Source organism: Topomyia yanbarensis, chromosome 3 (assembly GCF_030247195.1).
Source record: "Topomyia yanbarensis strain Yona2022 chromosome 3, ASM3024719v1, whole genome shotgun sequence".
Lineage (NCBI taxonomy): Eukaryota > Metazoa > Arthropoda > Insecta > Diptera > Culicidae > Topomyia > Topomyia yanbarensis.
The window spans coordinates 259,665,428-259,693,265 of NC_080672.1; the positions used below are offsets into that span (position 1 = coordinate 259,665,428).

Below are 27,838 nucleotides of genomic sequence, written 5' to 3' on the forward strand. Positions count from 1 at the left end.
ATTGTATTTCACCGAGAAAAATCAACAAGTCCACGAAAAAAATAAGCATTATGCTTTCAATGAAAAATATTGAATTCGTTGATTTTTTTTTGTTTTTTGACTACATGACTGAAATTTTTTTCATTTTTTATTGAACACCCGTTAGAATCTTCTCTGATCAATATTTGGTCGGTGTTAATTCAGACCGGACTAAGTAACAATTTATTGATTTCGAGAAAAACGAGTTTAAAGTTTGATTCGCAGCATCCTTTACATGTTAATCGGAAAATACTTTTTGTCATAATTCTTGCTTTTTGTTTCAAATCTGGTAAAAGTCGAATGTAGCTGAAGAAATTCTGTATCCATGGTATCATTATCTCATTTTTTTATGTTTTGCGACTTGGTCCGGTCTGACTTAACACCGACCATTTGATGCACTGACGGTCGAATTGGTTTCGCGTTTCTTTCTTTCGCATCCGTTTACATCACAATGTCAACAGAAAGTATGGTCCATATAAGAACGTGAATATCTTTAGGCCAGATGTACCGATAGTCGCGGCACTAAGGAAAACTTTTCCTAAAAAATTTAACAAATCTATGGATGTACGTTGTATGTAAGTTAATAGAAAGTTTGCGGTCTCCGTTGTTTTTTTTATTAAAATGCCATGCAGTGAGTAGCATGCTTATTTCAACGATAAGAACCTCTAGTACTATACGTATGCAATGCATACTATGCATCCTGTCGGTTAGTGTTTTCGACAAGCTGAGCTATGTTTTGACAACTTTGGTTTTGAACTAGATGAGCTCCACCTTTTATACATATCAGTGAAGCATTTGTTTCGACAATTTACAACGTATAGCGTGTTGCTCCTTATTTGGAGGCTATTCTCACCAAATATCGGACCTCCTGATTTCGAATTAAGAATATGAGATGATGGTAATATCAAATTGGTGTACTGTGATAAGGCCAGGTTACTTTTTACATGCTCAAAACTTGAAATATTCGCTACATTACCTCATTCTTATTGTGGGTTTAACAAAACTTTCGAATACGAGCAATTCATTACCGCTTCTGATCCCATTACACCGTTACATATATGTTAAACGTTACGCTGAATCATACCATTATTTTAACTCGAGAATTCGTTAATTCACTAATTCGTCTCATCAGAATCCGACATTAACTTAGTGACAGGACTAAGCTAGTGCCGGATTGACGCTAGCTCCAAAAAATGGAGACACAATGTGTGTTCCTGGGCAAACCCTTAATCAAGCGTGATGTCCCGCAAGAAAAGGAGCTCATTTTAAAAACCTAGGGATGCATAAGTTCTGAGCTCATCGTTGTCGATGGCAGGGGAACATGGGAGACTTGACCAAGCGCCAAATTCTATTATTGGGTATGATGTGTTCTATTAGGTTCTTAATTTTTTTTTGAAATATATTTTTATACTTGTTTCGATCCCTTAAGGTAATTTCAAAAGTATGGAATAAAAATACTTTTCTTATGGAAAATACTCCGTAATTAATAAATTTGCGTTAAATGATGTAATTTTTTCTATCAAACTTTGTATCCTCGACTAATAATTACTTTTTAAGTACTCATATATCTTCTTATTCCTTATGAAGTTAGGGTGGCCACCTCTGGAGAGGCTTTGACCCGGAGATTTTCACTGACCGGTGAAGGGAGGGGTGGATTTTGGGTGGAACTGGACAGAAATTGGGATCAAAGCGACTGCTCGGCATTTTAGAGCAGTTTCATTGCATTTTTATTACTACGTTAGAGTAAAGCTGTAAATTTTTCACGTTTGAGAACGATTTTGTCGGTTTAATCAGGTGTAGTATTTCACTTCCCCGACTAAGTGCTATGAATATAAAAGCACCAGCTACTCTCGCTGTGGTGGATAAGTGGAACGAGCATTGCTCTCCTCCACAACTAACAGGAAAAGGCGAGCAAAGGAGGCAGGGCAGCGGTATCGCATGGGAAACACTTTGTGGTGTCGGTTATTCATCACCAGAGGTCGCAACAAAGGGGCGAAACTCACCTTTCAAGCCAACAGTTAAGAGTCGCTGCAGGAGTAGCAACAACACCAGAAGAGCTCGTGTGCTGTTGCTCTAGTCAGTTGGATTAGAACAAATCTGACATACCTTGGTGCAGCTGGTGATAAGTAGGGTAAGGTGGGGTAAATCCAACCTTTGGGTAAACCCGACCCCCCTTTGTTATCGAAAATCGGAAGCGCTGCGCGAACTAATATCAATGTTGTCGTGTAGAGCATCGAAAATAATCATAATGGTGGCATGACAGAATTTTGTTAGTCTACATGCTTAAACGACAATAAGTGTGTTTTTACAACTTTTGATTTGATTTTTATGCATCATTGACTTCAGGATATTTCTGATTGTGATTGAATAAAAATGTCAGTAGATTTAAATTCTTTCGTTAAAGTCCTGCAAAGTGCATAAATGAATCTAGTCTAACCTTTTTCATATTTTTTTTAATCGCATCGTAATGAAAAATGACGCGGCGGGACAAATCCGACCTCTAAATAGTGGGGTAAATCCGACTGCTTTTTTTTGCTAAGAAACTGTTTATTTATCAAATTGAAAAACATTTTTATTAATATTACTTGTTATTTTTTTGCACAATGGCTCATATTTACAAATGAAAAACACAAAAATGTGAGGAATATAGTATTCATCGAGCAATAGCTCCGATGCAAATGGGAATTTCTTCACGTGCTACTGCTCGTGATTTTGACATTCCAAGATTGACATTGAATTCCATTTTCTTCATGTTACAATTCAATAACATAACATTCATTGATTTATCATTGAAAAACCATAAAATATGGGTAATATCTGTACTAAATCAATCAAAAACATAGGCGGTCGGGTTTACCCCACCATTTTTGAAAATATCAAAAATAAACTTTCTCGTAAAACGCTTGTATCTCCAAATTTTCACAAGATGCGAATAAAATGCTATACATAGAAAGTTACCAAGAAGTCGAACCTTTAATTTGGTATATAAAATGACTTGATCCGATGTTAAATAAGCATTTTACAGCCAACACCATTTACTAGGTCGGATTTGCCCCACCAGTGAAATGATTTGGTAAAATTGCAGCAAAATTACTTTTTACACCATTTTGAGCGACTTAGTGGGATGCAACATTTCAATTGTAGCATATAGCGAAATATTACTTTCCTTAATTTGGAGTAAATTTGATTTATTTTTCATTTTCATTGCTTTATGAAAGAAATCAACAATATTTAATGAACTCATCCTCGCCACCTTGAAACGAAGTGCTCGTCGGATAAAATAAATCTGAACCAGAGTAATAGTTAACTTAGACTTTTTAAATATTTTGAAAGAATAAAATAATTCCATTGAAATTACTCTTCTTCCCACCAAACCCGGAGAAATTGATATAAAACCCAGAGGACCGGAGATCGCTCGCGAAAACCGAAGTCTCCGGGTCAAACCCGGAGGGGTGGCAACCCTAATGAAGTAGTGAAATGATTTGACTTAAATCGAAACATTGGAATAGCTATTATTACTAAAATTTACGCAATAACTCATGTTGGGGACTAATGTTGAACTCAAGAAATGCTGTGCTCGCTAGATGGGATCAATTTTTGTTATTCTCATAGACATGCGAGCCATCATTCTATAGTATTCGCTCTAGAATACCTATCCGCCTCTCAATTTTATATCTTTTTTTTTTTTCTTATTCTTGTATTTGCCGGAAATGACCAACAAAATCGATACAGCATACCTGACTCTTTCATGCCTATCTTTTTTCTAGCGCGTATAAGGCTCCAAAACTATATTCTCTTAAAACCTGTTTTGATCAAGGTATAAACTTCTCTCGCAGCGTTAGAATCTGTTCAAATTTTATCTTCCAATGCTCAATTCGATTTTCCTAGAATATTTACAGCAGTCCAATTGCATGGAGAAAAAAACAGAAGAAGTTCTAAGTTGATAGTTTTCGATAATATCGTTAGACGACGAAGGTATAACGAAATTTAATTTTTCATTATTACTGAAACTGCCGGCACTGCTCCAGCGCAATCCACGCAGACTACTTGCAATAGCTTCAGTTCTACGAACCGTACATAGAATTGTTGGTGTTCAAACAATAGTATCTTTTATGTCCCAGTAAGTATAAACTTCTTACTGTGCACAAATCTTGCCGAAACTTATAGCTGTTTCAAAACGCAAATAACATGGCCTTGAAGGGATAATCTACGTTTATTCATTATTGGTGTTGCGGTACCCCGGGACTTTTGGAACCGGTATTACCAGTACCACAACCCCATATTCATATATGCTATAACCTATGTAGATGTCGCACATTGCGACAGAATGATGCTTTCGAAGAAGAAAGTCTTTGCATACGTATCTCATACTCATGTGCATAGATTTACATAATTAACATTTCGATTGCATTACTTCAATCTACGGTAATCGACATGTTCAACAAAAAGCAACATTGTTGTGTTCACATTAATACTAATAAGTTCCGTTAGTACAGAAGTTCTTAATCCGATGGATTTCAAATTAGCGGACGATTCAATGTAACTAAACGAAGTAGGCTTGAACATGGTTTTCTAATGAAAGTGTTAAAGCTAATTCTTATGAATTATAATTGTATCAATATCAATTGTGAGAATATCTGGAGATGTATCCGTCCCGATTGTAATGTTCGATGTATTAAAGCAGGGTACTTTTCAACATAGCGCTCGAAAGTTCACAGGCTACGGTAGAAGGTGATAGCAGAAGTATCATAGCCTACCAACGCTTCGCTCACGAATAGTTTAACCAACAAAACATGTCAGTCCATAACAATTCTACAACTTATTAAAAACAAACACAAATAGAGATATTTTTCCAATTTATTGAATTGAGCCGATTTTTATACAAGAATCTGGAGAAATCTTCAACGGTGGATTATATGCTCTTCTAAGAAATGTAAATAGATATTAAATCAGTTAACTTGTATTATGAACAGTTAAAAATCGCGTCATTCTATTTCAGCGATCTACTATACTGTCGTTCTACGCATAATTGTCCCATGTATATAGGAAATCCCATAGAACATGGGACAAGTATGCTTATAACGGCTGTAAATACTGTACCAATCAATTCGACTTTTCCCAAAAATGTCATTATTACGCTACTGAAACATACAATAATACGATTCCAACGTTGTTCCCATACCCCTAGACACGTTTCCCATTGAACTCAACCTTGGCAAAGGTTAAATATCTACATTGTCCTGTATTGCACACTCCAACATTATGGTTGAAGAGTAGGCATCTATGTATCTATTTAGAATGCAATTGTACAACCATAGCAGACAGCGACTCACTATCGGCGGTCCAATTACTGCGCTTACGTTTGAACTTACGGCTTCCCAGATGAATCGTGTGTCGTTCGTTGGCTCCTTTCGCTACTTTTATACCAGCACTTCCGCTATGTTCCAATCGGTCGTTTGAATTCGTTTTTTTTCCTCGACCCGTCGTCACACGGCATCACCGTGCCTGCACGTAATCATATGGTGAATATCAATTATTCCAGCGACTTTCATAACGAAGCCGAGGCACTTGACTTGCGAAAATTGATGGAGAAAAGTGCTAGATTTCTTTCTTTGCACCGAGTGCGATGCGGTGAAGCGCAAAAAGAGAGCAAAAATCTACAACAGGAAAAATGACGAAATGAGCGAGATAGCTGCCTATCATGCCGCTTCCGGATTTAAATTCCTTTTAGCATTTGACGAGCTACACTTGTATAGGTTAGGTAGTGTGGTGGAAATTCTACAATTGAAAAAAAAATAATAGAAGAAATCTACAGTGGATATCCCTAGACGAAGCGTGCACGTTCGCTGTTGATGGCATTGTGTGTGCTGGAAAATAAAGGGAAATTCATGCTGAGCACAGTTCTGTTACCTCGGGCTACACTGTGCTGTGATGTATGCAGAAATCTTAATTAGTAAGCTCTTTCTACCAACGTCTATATATAGTAAGCTGCGCTAATACAGCCAAATAATTATTGGTTTGGAATTACTTTACCTTTCTTATTTCTAGCGTAAGCATAAAAAATCGACCTGTGCCCTGCTGTTCAAACATGTTAAAATTTTACAAAAAACTTGAATGTACTTGAATTATCTATGTATCTTTCCGACCTCACTTTTCAATTCTACAAATTCATTAGATAGAGTTTAAAATCATGCTGGGAAATCTTCCCCTCCCAGAACAAATCCGTCGAGAAAATCAAAAAACAGGTTTTTCAACCATTTTAGCTATAAAATTATAAGTGATTGTTGCTTTTTTCCCTCTCGCAGGTTGATGGGATTGACGGTATTGTAAACATCATCAAGCCACAATAGCTTCAATAGAGTTATCTAAATATAAGGACCTTCGCTCTTTTTACTTTCTATTTGCACTAAGTTCTACTACTAGAGGTTAATTAGTTCTCATGTTAATAATCCATCAATCATTATGACTACTCGGAATTTGATTTATATAAGAAGCCCACTTCAAGATGTTGATCACAATACGCCTCGATAGTGGTGTATCGAGGAGTCCGGGAGGGCTGATATGAGTCTTTTTTCTATTCTATACCTTTCTTCTATTTACCCGCTCATAACCAACAATTAACCAGTAACAAATAGATAATTGAGAAAGAATGTGCTACGTGTGGTGGGTGGCTATTCAAGTATTGGTAGTGTTTGAAGTACTAATGTATGTCTTTCATGTGATGATCATAACTTCAGCTGTATCTTGTACCTGTCTGATCTATTACGTCTCTCATATATTGGCTTTTATTTCTTTTCGAGTCCTATACTGCCATTTTACACCCGCCTTCAGATGGGTCAGCAAAGGTGGTTATAGTGAACGTCTTAACACTCACATTCTCAAAGGCGGTCTCAAGCGGGAACCTACAAAAATGCTCTCGCGCACGCGATTACGAATCGGTCACATCCGGAATTCTATCCTTGATCCTAGAAGCCTAGGTCCATGCCTTCAGCTGGACCAATTAAGAAAATACGCTCATACCTATTAGACAACACGTCTCATGGCGACATGCCCGGGAACCCTATCGATATAAGGGATTCCAATCTCTGCCAGAGCTTTAACCGCGCACCGAAAATTCGATATCAGACTCACGGTTCGCGCGATCACTCAGGAACACACGCAAATATATTAAAAAATTATTATAAAATCACATCAGCGTACAAACGCTAGAGCCCCTCGCGATTTTCCAAGCTTGAACTCATGATTAAACCCCGGTGATAGGGTGAACGTCTCAGCACTCAAAAACTTACCAACGCGATCTCAAGCGTCAACCTACAAACTCCCGCACTCGCGCCATCATGAATTGGGATCGTCCGGAAGTCTTTATCCTCGGTACCAACAGTCTAGGTCCATATTATTTAATAAAAAAATAAAATTAAGAACAAATAACTCCCATATCCACTAGACAAAACGTTTCATGGCGACATGACCGGGAAATCTAGTGAATGTCAGAATGGGATTCGTACACCGAAAACTAAATATCAGAATTACGATCCGCGAATATGTGAATGGCCGCAGGGTTTCAAAATCAAATTTATACACGCGACGTCACATACACGCGAGCACACGCGACAAACACTTCAAAATACGAACGCTTAAGCCCTTCGTGATCATCTACGCATACCTACGCCCGTGATCACATAAACTTGATAGCACTCTGGTAATAATGTGAACGTTCTAGTACTTACGAAGTTACAAACGTGTTCTCAAACGCGAACCTGCAAACGCGTACGATCATGAATCGGTCACGTCTGGAAATCTTTATCCTTCATTCTAGCAACTTGGGTCCATTCATTTAGTTGTAATAATCAATCGGTGACATGACTGGGAGCTCTAGTGATTTGGAAGAAGTCACTTTCTTCTAGAATTTGAACCGTACACGAAAAATTAAGTATCAGATTCACGGTCCGCGCGCGATCTTTCTAGAACACACGCGAATAAGCGAAAAGCACACGGTTATAAAATAGAATTTATACACGCGAAGTTACATACACGTTTATTCACACACTGTTTCAGCTGAACGCACGGCCGCGTTTAAATATTTTTAGCAAATTTGTTCAGGAGCCTCCAACCTGTTTGAGGGTTTTTTTTTGTTTTAATATTACTAATCAACCGATTTCGACAATTTTCTTTATCATTATTCCAGAGAGCGAGTAAAGGCGCTATAACCTTGGCTCTATAGGCAGGGCAGGTCTAATAACCTCTGCCCCATCCCAGGAACTCAGAACCAAAGGAGTGACATTAACCCTCTTAGCCAAGGCACTCCCAACGATTTATCAAATCCAAATTGAAACGGTTGTGTATGGTTGTCCACGTTTCTCCCTTTTTCGAGGTTCAAAATGATTCGTTGATCAAATTCTTCATTAGATGAATAATTTGACTGTCGTATTATTTTGAATCATCTTCATTTTGTACGCTGCACAGTTGGCCTGACCGCTTGAATGTTTGTGTCACATAGTATATGAACCACAAACATTAATATTTGCAAGAAAAATTGTAGGCGAATGTCTGCAATTTTCCAGGATCCCTACATGTATTGGCTGTGTGTGTGTAGACTAGACTAGACTAGACGCGAAGTTACATACACGTTAGTACACGCGACATACAAATGCACACGCGATCGAACACGTTAACGTACAAATGCTCGAGTCTTTCGCGATGATACACGCGATCGCGAGTGCGGGCGTAGGGACTCCTGCTGAACCGTACAATGAATATCACATTCAGAATCACGGCCCGCTACAATTGGCCTAAAGCAATGTTTTATTGGGCGCCATTGCTTGTCTCGTCTGCAAATTGTATTATGTGATTCTGACGGGGAGCCCTTCCGAGAACCCAGCTCTACAGATCCAGTAGGGCATCTCTCGAAAAAAATAAGAACAAGATTTCGTTGAGAAAGACATCAATAGATTAAATTGTCGGTCAGCTTCGGTCCATCGAACGTTATTGGGCGATTGTAAAAAGGGTTTTCAAAAAGACTAGCAAAGCAGCTGGAAACATGGAAGGGTTAGAATAAACTGGGGTAAAGCGTTCAACAATGCGATTAAATACCTGCCCGGCAGTTGATGTAATGAATCTCGATCAAATTTTTCAACATTCGTGAAGAATTAATAAAAATCAATGTGGTCTTCACAATGTTAAAGTTTTTTTTGTACAACAAAAGATTAGACGTTTCTTTTCATATGATTCGAAAGAAAAATACGCGGATAACTTGTTTTCGATTCAGTAGGGGAAACCGAGGAGAGTTGAAACAGTGCCCATTACTAGCGAAACAGTCCAGTTAGGGATAAAACAATAATGGATTTGTTTTATTTATATCCTACCCACAAACCCTCCAATACACGCCAACTACGTTAAATGAGTGGTTGAGTATTTACGGTAAACACTATAAAAAATGAGCAAAAGTAAGTTTTTGTTATTTTTTTCAAATTGGTCTAAAGAAAATATTAAGTGATGTTCGATCATGAAAATATCACTATTATGTAGTCTAAGCGATAAAATTTATGAATTGCATGAGTTTCTTTCTATCTTTGCGATGATAAATAGTAAATTGTGGATCAAGCCTTTCTTCTCGACCTAGGAGAGTTGAAACACCTTGTTTCAACTCTCCTCGATGATGAACTTCTAGTCTTATGGACATGTTATAATCACATAACCGTTCCAGAACAAATAATAATAAGCAAGATTCTTCTTTCCTGAATTGACAACAGTGATCAATGTCCTCAATTTATTAGATCTAGGTCATTTAAAATCACAGAATATGCATTTGTTCTTTTTGTTTACTCCTATCAGTTTCTGAAGTTTGGAGCGAAGTTACCACAATCCAAAATGAACTAAATGCTACCGACATGGATACCAAATTACCTGTTTTCTTAAGTCTGTATCACTTGCAGTCATAAATAATATCACTGGTCTTATCAACCATTTTAATAAATGTAGAAGTTATAGTTATAGTTAATTAATTAGTGGTTAGGTAAAGTATCTTACTGTTATTACTATTGCGATAAGTGCAGAATTTCCAAAATCTAACATTATTTTTCAAAACAAGTGTCAGTTTATACATAGATATACACTGTGAAAAATAATGATAAAAATGACCCAATTGTAACGTTTGATGCTTTAGAAAACGCTTTGAAAATATTTAAAGTAATTGGTTACTTTTTTATTCAGTTCGTTTATTTAATAGGCACAAATGCGTTAGCTTGGCTGTGCCAAATTCTTTTTTTTTACATTTTGAATATTTGAACTAAAAGGTTCCAATGCACAATTTTTTTAATATTGAGAGAAACATTTTTACAACTATCTCAAACTAAAAATATGATTCGATATACAAGATTGAACAATAATCATTCTTCACAATTTTTTTATAGCTATCTTAAGACTAGCAATGTAGATTAATATAAAAGAAGGGGAACAAACTTTTATGAGAAATAATTGGTTACTTGTTTCAACTCACATTCATTGCTGTTTCAATTCACCTGGGTGTGAGGAGAGTTGACACAAAGAGAACACTGTTACAAAAATCAATATATTGATGCTTTGTTATTGATTTGTTCCAGTTATTCTGATGTAATTTGATAAAGCATAAACAGAAGTAAGAAATTTAAAAATAAGCAATCATTGAATGACAATTTTTGTCAATTTATCTAAACAAAAACCAAAAAATTGTTTCAAACCTCCTCGGTCTCCCCTACAATGGAAAAAAAATATTCAAAATGCAAATTTGAGGTATGAATGCAAAGTCAATCATTCCGAAAAGTTATTGTTCAATTCGCGGTTCACAATTACGACCGTTTATTTTCTATCTGCCTGCACTGCTTTCTGAGCGGTAACATGACAGTCTATCAGGAGATTGATATCTGATTGCTAATAAAGCTCACGAATAATGCCAAATATATGCAATTTTTCTTTCGTGATACCCATATAACGACGCTGTTACATGGACTCTAGGAAAGAGAAACTGAATACAATTTTCAATTATAATAATTATGTTTATGGCATTGCTATCATTACATATTCAATTGATCAGTATCGTATTCATTCATGCGCTATATTTGAATCGGCTGTAGTCTAAAAACATCTTTTTTTCATTCTTTTCAGCGATGACTGTAAAAAGCATGGTTTCACCATCATCATCGACATGCGCGGCAACAGCAACACTGCAGCCAGCGCCAAAATGATCCTTAAAGTGCTACAGGAAAACTTCGGCTCGGACATAATCCACCAGGCCGTCATTATCAAGCCGGACAACTTCTGGCAGAAGCAGCGCTCGTCGATTGCCAGCAGCAAGTACAAGTTTGAGACGACGACGATTTCGATTCAGTCGCTGAACAAGGTGGTGGAACCGTCGAACCTTACATCGGACTTTGACGGTTTCCTGTATTATGATCACAACATGTGGATGGACCTGCGGGTCGCCTTCGAAGATTTCCTCTGGCAGGCGAGTGATATCCTCGATCGGATTGATGATTTGCAGGAGGATCTGCAACATTCGGACTTCCCAGAGGATGCCAACAGTGTCAACTATAGTAGCGAAAATCACAACGAAATGAGACGCAAGATTTTGAAACTGCCTATCGAAGATCTGGATCTGCTAGGACAAAAGTTGCTGGGCAAATTCACCTCGTACTCAAATCGGAACGACGAAAGCTGCCATTCAACGGCATCACCTTCAAAGTGTCACAATCCGGATATTTCCTCGGCGCTGAATCAGGTTAGTAAAAGCTATTGGTCGTAAGAAATAATCATCAAAATATGCGTAAAAACCCATTTCCCAACGAATGTAAACAATGGGATAGACATCATTTTCAAAACCGCACCAAACCGGCAGCGAAGAGGAATGAAATTCGTACTAAACATAGAGAAGAAAGAGAGATTGTATTTGTTTGTAGCCGCACAGTGCTTGATGACGGGAAAACATGAAAAAATTTCACTCTTGTTTATTCATTACAAGCGATGGCAATTAATTCAGATTAAAACACTTTTTTGTGAGCTCAAAGCATTTTTGGCTGAGCAAAGCTGTGCTTCTAGCAATGCCCAATGAACACAGAACTGGGAGATGGTGCGAGAAAATATAGAGCGCAGTCGAAATGTGAAATGCTTGCGCGAGCACGGAGTTGCGAATGGCGGCCGGCGGATATTATCTAATCAATTTTCCCCAATGCTTTCAAACAATAATCTCTCGCACTTTTCCGCGCTTCTTATTGCTACAGTGTAATTTTGTTGTTGTAGGAATCAGTTTTTAATAAAGTGTTCGTCGATTGCTGCGCACGTTGCAGGTTGCAATTTCGGCTCTTTGCATAATTATTTTCGGATATTGGCCCCTGTTTGGTTGTTTCAGAATTCGATGGGTAATTGATTGCATCATTTGTCTGGCGAGTTATTACCGGTCGGTTTCGTAATAATTTGATGAATTTCTCCGCTGCGATCCCGATTCGATGGCGTATTTTCCAGTTTCTAATTATATACTATGCCACCCATGATTTCTGGAACTAGTTTTTCTCTACAAGATTTTATTTCGAAATAAAACAATACAACAATTTTTTCGAGTTGAAATTTTCAGAAATCATGTTTTTGAATATGTAAGTGACGGTAGGGAGTTGTGAATATAGTTTTGTTTACAGGACATAACTAACATCCAATCCAATCGATTAGCAATATTTGCAGTAGTGTTTGTAGAGGACTCTTTAGTACATCCGTAGGCTGAAGTATTAATTTAAATTAATCATTTACATGTTTAAGAAATGGCAGATTGCGTGGACTGCGTGAAATTGGTATTGATTGTTTTGGTGGGGAGTTGGAGAAAATCAAATATTTTTGTGGTTTATTTTTATTAAAGCTGTTGAAGATAAATATTAAGATATTTCAAAACTAAAGAAACGACTTGATTCGCAATGAACAGGAGAAAACGTGATCCGTGCCAAGTCACGCCAATTCGCGGCTGCGGCACGGAGCGATGAAAATCGCTCCTGTAGCATTCGGCGTACTTCAGTACACCAAATGTGGTTTATTGGCTTATTTATCAAAGTGATGACTTATACGATTTGCTTTTCTCATATAAAGTAAGGCTATGCAATAACACTAAAAATCGATTTGTCAACCGAGGCCCATATATCATATACCACTCGAATTAGTTCGTTGAGATCGCAAAATGTCTGTGCGTGTGTTTTTTTTATCGACAGGACATCTTCTAAAGAGACCACTACCGACTTGGCCGTGTTATTGACGGATTTTTATTGCAGCTCTTTCTCCAGCAAGCCTGCCGACTATACCTCAGCCTCCCGTGTCTTCGTATCCTCTTCCTCGCGGGATCACCGTTGGGTATTACTTTGGGAGAGAATTGTGCTCTTGCAACTCTTCTTTTCAGAGCCCCTGAGATCCTCAACTACGCCTTTCGCTGTGTGGGTATTTTATGAATTTACTAGTTTTGTTTTCATGTTCTTCCCCCATTTTTTATTATTTTTTTTTATTTACATTTTTATTTATTTATTGTGTTTTATATGCTTTTATATTTTTTACCGACGTACTGCTTGCAACGTTATCGGTCCACCGGCGAATGCCATCGCCAACGTCGAGACGTGAACCAATCCAGAGATACCGAAAACGTAGCTCGTATCTTTTCACAGCCACCCTCGCAGAAATTTTTAACCGACGTGAAGCTGCTTGTTGGTGTTGCCAACTTAATACTCGTATCCCGAGCAAACGAAAAGCTCATAATACCCCCATGGTCATGGTCCAATTTCAACCCCACTACGTGGTGTTTTCATAGTGTCTTAAATGGGATCAACACACGAAAACTCTATCACCATGGTCCAGTAGATCCCATATTAAAACCATATTTTGGTGTATTTATGGGTTATTGAGACCATCTTATGCTGTTTTCATGGTTGTTAAACTTGACACGGAACATATTTATGGTCCTTTTAAGGAGTTGTATGGTGTCTGACTGAACCTATGGGAAGTTGCTCGTGATCTCCGCTGCGCTAGAGGTCCGACTTAATTAATGTTACTGTGTTTAGCTCTTAATTGTCCTTGGGCCCGTATGCCCCTGTGCATACGCGGAGCCCTTTGTCTCCCCTGTGTACGTTAAGTCAGCACACTATCCAACCCTCGCTGCGTAATTGGTCCACCCTAGGACCGTCACCAACGTCGGAATCCGTCAAAACGTGAAACGATCCGGAGATGCCCAAATTTGACTCGCATCCCTTCATAGCTACCCTCGCAGGATTTTCAACCGACGTGGAACTACTTGTTGGTGTTTGCTAATTTAGTGCTCGCTTCTCGCTGCGTAGCCGGTCTACGTACGATCGTCGCCGCACTGGAACCCGTTTGGACGGGAACCGATCCGGAGAAGCAAGAAGACCTGGCTCGCGTCCCTTCACGACCACACTTGCAGGGTTTTCAACCGACTTGAACCACTCGCCCATATCATGCTAGTTGGTCTTCTCGCTGTCTCAGATCGAGGACCACATGCTTCGGTGTTTCCTCGACGTTTATGCACTCCGAACGAAACGGTGACATAACTGTTTAAAAAAACTATGACCAGTTCCAATCATGCTGCCATTTGGCCATCGAGCCAGCTCTCATTGTTTTCCTTATTTCCCTGGTCTCCTTCCGCTTATAGTATTCGTTACTTTCCCCTGGGATGATGCCAATAGGGAGAATTCAAGCGAAAAAGCGGACTGCCTCTGTGTGTCAAATAATATCACTCACTTTTCTCGGAGATGTCTGAACTGATTTACACAAATAGTTTCAAATGAACGGCGTAATGCTCCCATGAGAGGCTATTGATTTTTTAGTTGACCCAGCTTCCGGTTTCGGAGTTACGGCTAGAAGAGTGCGGTCACACAGCAAATTCCCGTATAAACTGGTAACACTATGATAACCAAATGCGATAATACATATTCAAATGGGTTCAATATTACTTGGATTTGGGGATCTAGATTTATTAATGACCAATCGAAGTAGCTTTGACCACATTGGCCACCTATGACGGTTCTTGATGCCCCCGGGGAACTCGCCAAGTTCCTAAGATATTACACCTAGTTTCTAGCGAACTCTTAACTGATTTTTACATAATTTATTTCAAATAATAGATACAATATTCCCATTGACTGCTATACCCTGGGCTTGGGTGATGAGCCTAATGGGCGCGTACTCTTGCTTGGTCGATAAGAGTGGGAGATCCGAGCGAGTGCTGGTTCATTGACCTCTGAATCTCATGACTAATAATCATTCGATCGAGTGTTTTGGCGGGCGGCTGATATGGATGTTTCTACTTTCAAATGGGGGAACATGCTGGTTCGGTTGTTCGGGGACTCATTTCATCTTGAGCATAGTGATCGAGTCATTCGATTCGGATCGATGGACTGTCATCTATAAGAGATGATCAGACTGAAGGTGGGTGTTTTTATCTCTTAAATCGCTCTGTCGCTCTGGCTCATGAAGATGGCGAGTAACACTCGTTTATAATCGGATTCGCTGTTTTCAGAAACAGAGATGACAATCTCTTATGGATGCAACCTTCTCTTAAACATACCGTTCAGCCACTAGTTAACGCTCAACTAGATCAACTTAATAAACTGAAACACGTAGTTTTTGAAGAAATCCAATCCACGTGAACCACATCACCAAACAGATAAAAGTAGTTTAGATGCATGTAATATCTATTTCTGTATTATCTATTATCTTATCGATTCTATTATCTATTAATATCTATTTCTTTATTCCTCTCGCAGCAGGATTGACGGTATTGTAAACATCATCAGGCCACAATAGACTAAATAGAATTATCTAAATATAAGGACCCTTCGCTCTTTTTGGTTTCTATTTGCACCAAGTGCTACTACTAGAGGTTAATTAGTTCTTATGTCAATAATCCACCAATCATTATGACGCAACATTTTATTTATATAACAAGCCCGCTTCAAGATGTTGATTACAATACGCCTCGATAGTGGTGTATCGAGGAGGCCGGGAGGGCTGATAGGAGCCTTTTTTCTGTTCTTTATCTTTCTTCTATTCACTCGCTCATAAACAACAATCAACTAGTAACAAATAGATAATTGAGAAAGGATGTGCTATGTGTGGTGGTTGGGTATTCAAGTATTAGTAGTGTTTGAAGTACTAATGTATGTCTTTCATGTTATGATCATAACTTTAGCTGTATCTTGTACCTGTTTTATCTATTGCGTCTCTCATATATTGTCTTTCATCTCTTCTTTTCGAATCCTATGCTGCCATTCTACTCTCTCTTTCAGCTGGGTCAGCAAAGATGGTGATAGCCAACATCTTAACACTCACACATTCTCAAACGCGGTCTCAAGCGGGAACCTACAAAAATGCCCTCGCGCGCGCGAATTCCAATCGGTCTCGTCCGGAGGTCTACCCTTGATCCCAGAAGCCTGGGTCCATGCCTTCAGCTGAACCAATTGGGCAAATACGCTCATACCTATTCGGCGGCACGTCTCATGGCGACATAACCGGGAAGCTTATCGATATAAGGGATCCCACTCTCTGCCAGAATTCTGGCCGCACACCGAAAATTTAATATCAGACTCACGGTTCGCGCGACCATTCAGGAACACACAACACACGCAAATATGTTAGAAAATTACGTTAGCGTACAAACGTTAGAACCCCTCGCGATTTTCTAAACAACCTGCGCCCACCAACTCGCAAGCATGATTATACCCCGGTGATAAGGTTAACGTCTCAGCGCTCATAAACTTACCAACGCGATCTCAAGCGTTAATCTACAAACTCCCGCGTTCGCGCCATCATGAATCGGAATCGTCCGGAAGTTTCTATCCTTGGTACCAACAGTCTAGGTCCATGTTAATTTAAAAAAAAAATAAAAAAATTGAAGGATTAAAAAAAATTGCTCCCATATCCACTAGACAAAACGTTCCATGGTGACATGACCGGGAACTCTAGTGATATGGGATAACTCACTCCCTGTCAGAATGTGATCCGTACACCAAACTAAATATCAGAATGACGAATATATGAATGGCCGCAGGGTTTCAAAATCGAATTTATACACGCGAAGTCACATACACGCGAGCACACGCGACAAACACGTCAACATACGAACGCTTAAGCCCTTCGCGATCATCTACGCACACCTATGCCCGCTATCGCGCAAACTTGATAACACTCCGGTAATTATGTGAACGTTTTAGTACTTACGAAGTTACGAACGCGAATCCGCAAACGCGCGCGTTCATGAATCGGTCACGTCCGGAAATCTTTAGCCTTCATTCTAGTAATTTAGGTCCATACATTCAGTTGGACCAATCAAAAAAATAAAGCTCATATCCACTAGACCACACGCTCTACGGCGACATCGCCGGGAACTCGTGATATGGAAGATCTCACTTTCATTTAGCATCTGAGCCGTACACCAAATATAAAGTATTAGATTCACGGTCCGCGCACGATTATCCAAAGAACACACGCGAATATGCGAAATGCACACGGTTATAAAATAGATTTTATATACGCGAGGTTACATACACGTTAGCACACGCGGCATACAAACGCACACGCGATCGAACACGTTAACGTATAAATGCTCGAACCGTTCGCGATGATACATGCGATCGCGAGTCCCTGCGTCCGCACATACCTGAACCGTACAATGAATATCACATTCAGAATCACGGCCCGCTACAATTGGCCTAATGCAGTGTTTTATTGGGCGACATTGGCTGTCTCGTCTGCAAATTGTAGTATGTGATTCTGACGGGGAGCCCTTCCGAGAACCTAGCTCTACAGCTCTAGTAGGACAACTCTCGAAAAAAAAAAATATTCCCATTGACTGCTATTGAATTTCATTCAGTTCTGACTTTTGGTTCAGGAGTTACAGGTTGGCAATTGGTGTCACATAGGAATTTCTCATATATACCGGTGCAATCGTAATACCGCATAGGTTAAAAATCTATTGAAATGAACATAAAATTTCTTCGATGCGCAGGCCTAGACCACCGGTGGCGAATCAAAGATTCTTGGAATATATTGTGCATAATCGATAATTCCGGTACCAGGTGCCTCGCATATTCCAGAAAACACTTCGGCGATGACAACCAATCTTCATTAACCTAATCTTAAATAGAAGGTATAATATGTGGTTGGGTACTGCACCCCTATTGACTCCTCCATCCTCTTTCCTCTCACGACCTTTCGCTCAACTCCCCCCCCCCCTTCTTAGACCAACCTTACACCCACATTTTCTCGATCCACCCCGTATAGCAAAGGAGATTAGGCTGTTCCTGACGCATCCTCCCCCTCCTACTAATTATCCACCCCCACCACCCCGTATTTCAAAATATGTTAAACGACGACAACATTGAACTTACGTTGATTACGCTAATTACATATTATATGCACAGGTATTTAACGGCTTTCTCAGTCTTATAATCTAGGCAAACGATTTAATTTTAGATTGCCCGACGTTTCGGCCATTTTCAGTTACTTTTTTCAAGGGAAAATCTAGTTTGCCTAGATTATTAAGACTGAGAAAGCCGTTAAATACCTGTTAATATTTCATAACCAGTCGACAAACACCCAATCATAACCTACATATTATATTTTTGTTTGTTTGAAGTGCGCCATCTTCGGCATGTTGCTCATCAGGTTCGTGCCAGTCGTGGACTTATATATACTAACCAAGTGTAATAAGAATGTAATAAACATTTCTACAATGTTATATTGAACGTAACCAGCTATTAAAGTATAATATAAATAAATGAGAAAGGCGCAATTGCATCACTAGATCGATTAAAACATAAAAAGCACTGTTTTTAACGACTTAGTGGAATGCTATATTAAACTCTTTTTATGATATCTTCCATTTCAATTCATTTATTTATTTTCGTCAAGCATATGTAGACTACATAGAATGGTATTCCACTATCTAACGGGACAAGTCAGTTGCTTTGAACGTTCATATGTGTCGTGTGAACTGTTTGGAATTTTTTGTGTCTAACTAGTGCTAATTTGGGTACTAGTTTAGATACATCGTCTAACAAGACACCCAGATGGTGCTAGTTACTGACGAGATGAATTCGAAACACAAAAAATAAAACTTAATTTAAGTTAGGTTTTGTGCCCTTAATGCACAAAGTGGTTCAGTCCAATTTCCCCTTATGGGAATTTAAGATTGCATAATGCCAGGCGTTTGGCTCCCGAGCCAAAAGACAAGAGTTCGTTTTCGCTTTCTCGTCAGCAAATCTGAGCCTCTGTGCTTGCTTCCCGGGACATCACTCGGGACAAGTCAGTTGCTTTGAACGTTGACATGTGTCGTGTGGATTCTGTCACGTTCGCCCGAAAGACATTCGCCCGAAAGCCATTTACCCGAAGGACATTTGCCCGAATGTCACATACACCCGAATGTCATTCACCCGAATGCCACGAACACCCGAAAGACATTCGCCCGAATGCAACATAAACCCGAATGCCATTCGCCCGAATTCCATATACCCGAAAAACATCGAAATATCAATCGACAAAATTTAATTTATTAAGATGAAATACAAATTTTATTACATTTGATGCTATGAAGAAATTAACACTAAAGCTATACCAGACAAATAGTTAATCCAGTCACCTGATTTGTATGATTTAACTAGGGTTTCCAGTTTTAGGTCCTTTCGTGAGTTCTTTTTAGACTTTTTAGCTGTTGGTAGCGCTTGTAGTGTACGTAAAACATATGTACTAGGGTTTTTCTCTTCAAACTGCAACTGCTTCAACACACCATAGAATTTCCACGGCTTAACAAACCGTTCCATTTATTGTGCTAGTCTTCCACATTATTGGTGGTTCTAGGAATCTTTGTCGATACATTTTCGAAAACTGACCACGAAGCGGGGGACAAACAACGGTTATCGAGAAACTTTTTGATTAGTTTCCTTCCTACCAAAAATACAATTAATCCAAAAAATCGTCGAGAGCCTTTGGACAACTTTTCCTCAATTCTTCGGGTGCCATTGGAACATCTTGATGGGGCAACAAAGCCAAGGCAACAACTTTTTTGTAAATTAGTTGTATTCGGTGATCTTCCGAATATTTTGTCTGATGACCAAGTTGTTTTATTTTTCTGAAAAAACTTTGGTTTAGATGGAAGAATCATCCGTGAATTAGGTGAAAGAATCATCCTGTCTCAAAATCCAATATTACGTAGAGAGCTATTTGGTATATAGATTCAAGAAATTGCTCTTGTTTTGAAAAAGGAATCAACCCTTATGTTTGAGTATACCGGGCAGACGAGTGGATCAACAGTTTCTTTGCAAACTTATTTGGCATGCAGATCCAAGGATTTGTCATGTTTGAAAGAAGCAATCAACCCCTAATTGTGGGAAAAGAGCTGCTCATGTTGAAAAGAAGGAATCAATCCCTAAGTGTGAGTAAACCGGGCAAACGAGTGGATCACCGGTTTAATTGCGAGGGTTATTTTGGTATACAAACTCAAAGAACTGCTCATATTTAAAGAAGGAATCAACCCCTATGTTTCAGTAAACCAAGCTTACCAATGGATCACAGATTTGCCGAGTAGGGACCTCCGCTTCGGTTCCTCGACCTCGGTAATTGTGACAAAGCCGCATCACACTAGCTTCGTCACATAACATTTATGAGCTACTATTTACTAACGGTGTTGTGCTAAATGGACTTCCACCATGCAATATATAATTACTAATTTAATTGATTCAATTCGTTAACGGAACATCTTAATATATATTTACCTCGATCGATGGTGTTTCCGAAAGATTTCTTATTATTTTGTCCGGTTTATCACAAGATTTCACCGCTCGACCTGACAATTGCGTCCTATATGCATCAGTTTGCACCTGAAGAGCATTTGTGGCGTTGGCAACAGAACCTCATTGACGTCGGATAGTACACCTAAAAGCGATGTCGCATAGCCACATTGGTCAGTGTACGGTTGACTAATGTGGCTACGCCACATCGCTTTTTAGTGCACTGTCCGACTTCGCTGCCGTTCAGTCGGCTTTAAACTAGCTATAGCCCCTATGTTTGAGTTAACCGGGCAAACAAGAGGATCACAAGTTTGCTTATAACTCCGGCGACGGGTGGATCAACGCCTCGTCCAACGGAACCTCAGCGGCTTTGCGCCGCTTCGGATCCTTGGCCTCGGATATGCGGCCAAGCCGCATCACACTAGCTCCGCTGCATCAGCTCACTTGTTATTGTTCAGTTTATCAAACTTTGGTTAAAGATTTCACATTTCCCGCTCGGATTTGGTTTATTTAGGTTAAAATACATCCTTTTGGTAAACAAAACGCATTAAAGTCGGACTTCTATCACTAAAGTCACTAAACTATACAATTACCGATTTTATATTATGTTTGAGTGAATGTGGTATTCGGGTTAATGACATTCGGGCGAGTGGTCCATTCGGGTTGATGGCATTCGGGTAAATGGTCCATTCGGGTTAATGACATTCGGGTAAATAGTCCATTCTGGTAAATGGTTTTCGGGCGAACGTCATTCGGGTAAATGACTTTCGGGCGAATGTCATTCGGGCGAATGTGATAGAACCGTCGTGTGAACTGTTTGGAATTTTTTGTGTCTAACTAGTGCTAATTTGGGTACTAGTTTAGATACATCGTCTAACTAGACACCCAGATGGTGATAGTTACTGACGAGATGAATTCGAAACACAAAAAATAAAACTTAACCTAATCTAACCGTTTTTGTATCGGACTCAGCTCGACATCATTAGAATTTATCGTCTTGGGGATGAGACTACCGATGACCGCACATTTTTCACACAGGTACAGATAATTCCCGATATCTGGAAGAAGTGCTTGCCCAACGTTGACGCATCTGGTGTGAAACCAGCGCAGGCACGAATCGCAGCCGATCCATCCAATTTCATTGACTTTTGTTCGCTTTCCACCCTTTTTCTGGGCTTTCCTCGCGGTGGTTCTTCTAACCCACAGGTACCACAGATTCATTTAGATAATACTATGCCACAGTGCTAACGATTTCATTCAGTTTTCCTCTTTATCGCTGCATAGCGATATACAAACAGCAAAAAATCAATTCAAGTTTCTGGCAGCTCTGCTGACTGCCTCCGCCAACGACGCCACCCGAAAACCGTCGTATCCGTCTAACACCGGACACCGGAATTCCGTACTCCACCGGAAGCGCACTCGGGTCCCGTGTTAGAGTTGATTACTCGAAACTCTCGCGCAAAACAACCCGAAATAAATCAAAAAACACCCTTCGAAGTCGGAACGAAACAAATCGCGACGCGTTACTAGCTGTGTTGCCGTTGAAAGTTATTTTTTTTAGTTTATAGCAATATTTTTCAGGATTTTCAGCACGAACAAATTTTCTACACGGTTGTTTTACAACAGATTTCAAATTCTTCAAGTGTTTTGGAATGAAGAAGAAATGACCATTCCAACGGTATGCTCAGTTATGTACTTTTGTTAAAAATACTATGCGGTTTTGGGACAACAATATGAAAGTACCCAATATTTTGCGATTTTTTCATTAAAGATATGAAAATGGCGCTACATTTTCATTAAGAGCCACAGGGAGAACATTTAATTCCGCATCTAACGACCTATTAATGATCAAAATCGTTAAAAAATTTCAGAGTTTTTAATTTTTTGCTCGCATGAACTTTTAAGGGGACAGTCTCATAAAAAATTGTCAAAAAATAGATTTTTTTGCCCGATTACGTATACATTCAAAAGTATGTGTGTGAACTTTAAGCTTGAAATTGGAAAAATAACGGAAAATATAATTATAGTATCTTATAGTGCGAGGCAGTACCTCACTAACCCCTTAAGAGTTCCGAAGCACAAAAAATATGACTTAATTTGAGACGAACCAAATTGATTTCGAGTAAATCCTTTTTTGAGCATATTTTTCCTATCTTACCGAAATATACAAAAATAAAAATTTTATTTTTTTTTAAGTTTTGCTCTGTCAGGCCCCCTTAAGGGAAATTTAAACTAAATAGGGTGATGAGCCGATTTTCGTCATGTTTCTATTGCCACCCTAGCCATTTGCAGATGTTGGTTAGAGCAGCGTCTGCCGTCTTTGTTCAATGCATTGAATCAAATGGTAGCGCAACAATAGGAGCACTCAATTCAACTTTTCGTTGCGCTCAAGCACGCGAATTTCACCGTTTTTAAGGCAATTTTTATTATCACCTTTGTTCTTAAAAACGAAGCAAAACTGTTGATACCAATTTGTGCTCATTTCATTGATTGTAGGCCAAGTAATTAATTAATTAGTCAGGCACTCTGCTTAATATAGTGAACATAGGCACTTTACCCTAATCAGAAAATGTTATGGGGCTATATCTAGGGACTAAAGAAGAATATTTTAAGAGCTTCGGTTTATTAAAAAGAAAGAAAAAAATATGTCCCGATTTTGTCAATGTCCTCGTTTTATCAGCCTAAAGTTCACTAAGGGGCTGATAAAAGCGGGTCTTTACTGTATTAGTTTATCGGAACTGAATCACCCACTCTCGGTCAGCATAGCATTATAAACTTCTTACACAATGTAATTCAACGCTTTTTTGTGAAAAGGGCGATACTTATAAATGTAAATATAAGGCTTTTTTCATACATGCGAATGAGGGCTTTAAAACGCATCAAATTAACCTAAAAAATTGGATTCTACGATATTACTTTCTTAAACTACAGCAAAAAATACATCGGGCGAAACTGTATTTTTGTTTGTTTATTTAAAGTTTCGACCTCCACGCTCCATGCAAATAACAGGGCGATACTTATTTAACTTTTCGTCTTTTTTTGGATTATCAAGCTGATACCAGCTGTAAATAGTAACAATGATCGCTATTGAAAAAACCCGGACGAAATCGGTGGTGTAAAACGCTAGTTATTGTAAAAAAACGTAAGGGCGATACATCAGTGCTGATAGGTGGGACCGAAAAAGTAAACAATCGCCAAAGGGGCGATACTATCATTTTGTCGATAAATAGCAAAAAAATATTTTAATTTAATAATTTCAAATATTTTATGAAGTTTTGGGTTTCGATCACTGAATCATGCAATCTAGGATGTAAAAAACACAATAGTTCTTAAATAGGAAATAAAACCAAGTCTGGAAATATTCACTGTTGATTTTCTTTGAATGGTGTCACTGCTAGTATCGCCCTTTTCAAGAAAAAGCGTTGAATTATCGTTAATGGTAACTAAAAATAATTTACTGGCATTTAGATGAGTTCAAGTAGTTTAATTGCATGTTACAGGTGTTCTTTTCTTCTACTACATTAGTCTGTTTTTGTTGTATTTATATTTGTTTACTTTTCTACTACTCATATTCCAAAAAAAAAATATCGGTTAATTTATACACTTCTAATCAATCTCTGCATCTTATTTTGTTTATTCGATATGTTACAAAACCAATTGCATATTCTCTCATATACACTCACAATCTCCCCCGTTCCAAAAGTACAAACGCTCATGGCCTTCGCGATAACACAAACCTGGTCACCAAAGCAAATATGCAATAGCAATCATTCACGTATACCTACGCCCGCGATATCACCAACATTAAAACACCCCGGTAATTAAGTGAACGTTCTAGCATCTATAAATTTACAAACACTGTCTCAAGCTTTAACCCTCCGCTCGAATGATTTTTGATCACTTTGAAGTTTTCACAGCTTATTCCAAATTGATTTCTCCAGCGATATACGTAGGATTTTTTATTGCTTTATTTTACTAAATTAACGATTTTGTGTCGATTTTTTTGATATTTTTTGACTCAAAATTGCTCCATTTTGCAAAAAATCAAAATATCGAAAAACGTACATACGTCGCTTGCTTTGATTCTAGTTCAAAAATTGCGGGAGATAGTTCTCAGACCGAAAACTCTCTAAAATAAATAAATAAATAAAACGCGCATAGGGGAAAATGCCAGATAGCCGCCATTTTTTATGAAATTTGATTTTTGATGAAATTATTCGGAAAAAAATAGTTTTTGCTATTCATTACTTATGTCGTAAAACTTATTTAATAAAGTTTTCGATTCATCCACTTATTACGTCAAGAAATATTCTCGAAATATGCCTATTTTGTCGAGCTCTACAGCGGTGTAAGGGGGGGGGGGGGGGGGCAACTTCGCGTGAAGCGAACTGATCAAAACTTTTGTACATTATTGTGCATCATGCTGTAATTTTTCTATGGGAAAATTTTGACAAACGGTGACGAAGCTTTTCGTAGAACGTCTCTGGAAAAAAGATGATTTGCGGTGTTACCTGCCATTCAAAAACTTAAGTCAAATTAAAGTTCCAAAAAATTTGCAAAAAAAGTGCTTTGTTCACGATGAAACCTTTGAACACCCCCCCACCCTCCCTTCAGCAGTGCTTTAGTGAGTGACGTTTCCTGTCTCGTCTGTAATTGTAGTGAGTGATTCTGACAGGGAACCAAGCTCTGCAACTCTCAGTAGGACCACCCCGGAAAAAAATCTTACCATTTTATGTTCCATTTAATAAGGGTGCTGTTGAATCAATTATCACTATGTGGGTATCAATTATTTATACCACAAAGCTTTTAAATTATGAATCATTAGACCCGCTGTTTTCGTGCATGTAACACATGCATGCACATGTAACACCATTAAACCAATCCTAATATCTTATTTTTTTCAATCCTCTAGGTGCTTCAACAGTTGGAAACCGTTCGGAATGCTCAGCAGCAACTACTTAACATGTGGCAGCACAGGAAAACCACACTGGACCAGTGTTTTCAGCTGCGACTTTTTGAGCAAGATTGTGAGAGGATGTTCAACTGGTTTCTACACAACCGGGACGTGTTTCAGCAGACCTACATCGAGATTGGTCACAACCACAAGCAGGCCAACAAAGTGCAGGAGGATCATCAGGAACGGTTCGTGATGCCTTCGCGAAACGTTCCAGACAATACCAGTCGAATATTGGTGGTCGCTGGTAAACTGATCGAGAGTAATCATTATGCTGCTCAGCACATCCGAACGCTAGCGACGAGATTAGACAAAACCTGTAAGGATTTTATGACTATGCTGGACGAACGAACCTCTGTGCTGTCTCTTTCGGTGGTTTTTCATCACAAGGCCGAACAGTACACGGAAAGTGTCAGCAGCTGGGCTGCAGCATGTGAGGCGATCATTCCAACGCCTACCAGTGTTGAAAGCTTGGAGACGGCGATTCGAACACATCAGTCACTTTACGAGGCGATGTGTCAGGCCTACACGGAGGTTCATTCTACTAGTAAAAAGTTACTGTACCAGCTCGATCATCTTGTACAAGTTTGCAACCAGCCGCCGGCTGTCAACACACGGAGAAATGTAAGTTTATTAAATCCCTATTAATTGAGTAAGTTTTATAATCGATGTTCAATTTTTGCTAGGACAACACTCACTTCAATGGTGGCAATCCGGCGGCTGACTATAGTAGAGGTGCATCCCACGTGCTAACCGTTATTCATCAGATACTCGGACATCACCAACAGTTGGAAATCAAGTGGCACGCAGGCAAGCTGCGATTGCATCAGAAACTCGCCTTACGATTGTTCCAGGAGGACGTTAAACAGGTTCTCGATTGGCTGCAGAATCATGGCGATGTATTTTTGCGGAAAAATCGAGGCATTGGGAAAAGTTTGCAGAAAGCCCGGATATACCAGACAAGTCATGAGCACTTTGAAAATGTGGCGCAAAACACCTATCGCAATGCGGAAAAGTTGTTAGCTGCAGCCAAAGAACTAGCAAGATCTGGAGAAGTAGCTCCACAGGAGATTTATTCAGTAGTAAGAGAGTTAGAAACCAACGTGGCTTCATTTGCCGAACGAGTTGAGCAAAGACGAAGGCGGCTTGATTTAGCAGTACTGTTCTACACGAACGAGAAGAAAATCTCTGCCTGGTTGGAACAATTGCATGCGGAAATGTCCAATGAAGAATCGATGGAGCTAGCCAATGAGCACCTAGATGGTACGGAACGAATGCTGGAGCAGTGTAAGGAGCAGGAGGAAAATACTCTCAAAACATGCATCCAAGCTATTGCTCAGGGTGAGGCACTGTTGCAGGAGCTGGGAGCTATAGAAGAGGAAGATTCTGCGGGATCGCTCACAGCAGTTCAAAACGCCTTGGAGCGAATTCAAAAAAATCGTCTAGATCTGGAGAATCTCTGGCAGGCTCGTAAGATGAAAATTGATATGTACCTACGACTTCGGATGTTTGAACGAGATGCGTTAGAGGTCTGCTCTCAGCTTGAAATGTGGGCGGAAGAGCTACAGCACACAGATGTATCATGTGATTTTCAAAAAACCGAACAGGTGCTGCGGTTGCACAATGAATCTGTTAGTCAAATGCAAACCACAACATATCAGATGATCAATACCGGCCAAGAACTGATGCAACTTTTTGAGTCATCTGGCGTTCTGCTGATGGCCGATCCACATACATCTGCACAGACTAGGGTACAGTATTTGTTGGAATTTTTGCACGATCGCGAGCTTGACCTCGAGGATTTAGCGGAAGCGAAACGAATTAAGCTGGAGCAATCGATGCAACTGTGTCACTTTCAGAACGATGCGAATCAAGTGATTTCCTGGATTCGCAACGGGGAGGCAATGTTACTGGCGAACTTTTCCATTCCTAACAGCTACCAGGAAGCGGAACAACTGCGGAAGCAGCACGAACAGTTTCAGGTATGTTATGGTACTACTAGTTTATAGACAACGGTTGGTTCTCAAACTATTCATATCCTAGTTAAATTTGATATTTATTTGTTGATTAG

At 39.2% G+C, this 27,838-nt stretch overlaps 1 protein-coding gene across 6 annotated transcripts in view; it reads left to right on the forward strand.

Annotated features, from left to right (window-relative positions):
- LOC131691509 (triple functional domain protein) overlaps positions 1 to 27,838 on the forward strand; it is a 245,888-nt gene that overhangs the window by 27,332 nt on the left and 190,718 nt on the right. For all 6 annotated transcript variants that reach the window (XM_058977989.1, XM_058977991.1, XM_058977990.1 and 3 more), the window contains exons 3-5: positions 11,158 to 11,770; positions 25,726 to 26,391; positions 26,454 to 27,749. In XM_058977989.1, the coding sequence (XP_058833972.1) occupies positions 11,158 to 11,770; positions 25,726 to 26,391; positions 26,454 to 27,749 (2,575 nt within the window). The remainder of the gene's footprint in view (positions 1 to 11,157; positions 11,771 to 25,725; positions 26,392 to 26,453; positions 27,750 to 27,838) is intronic.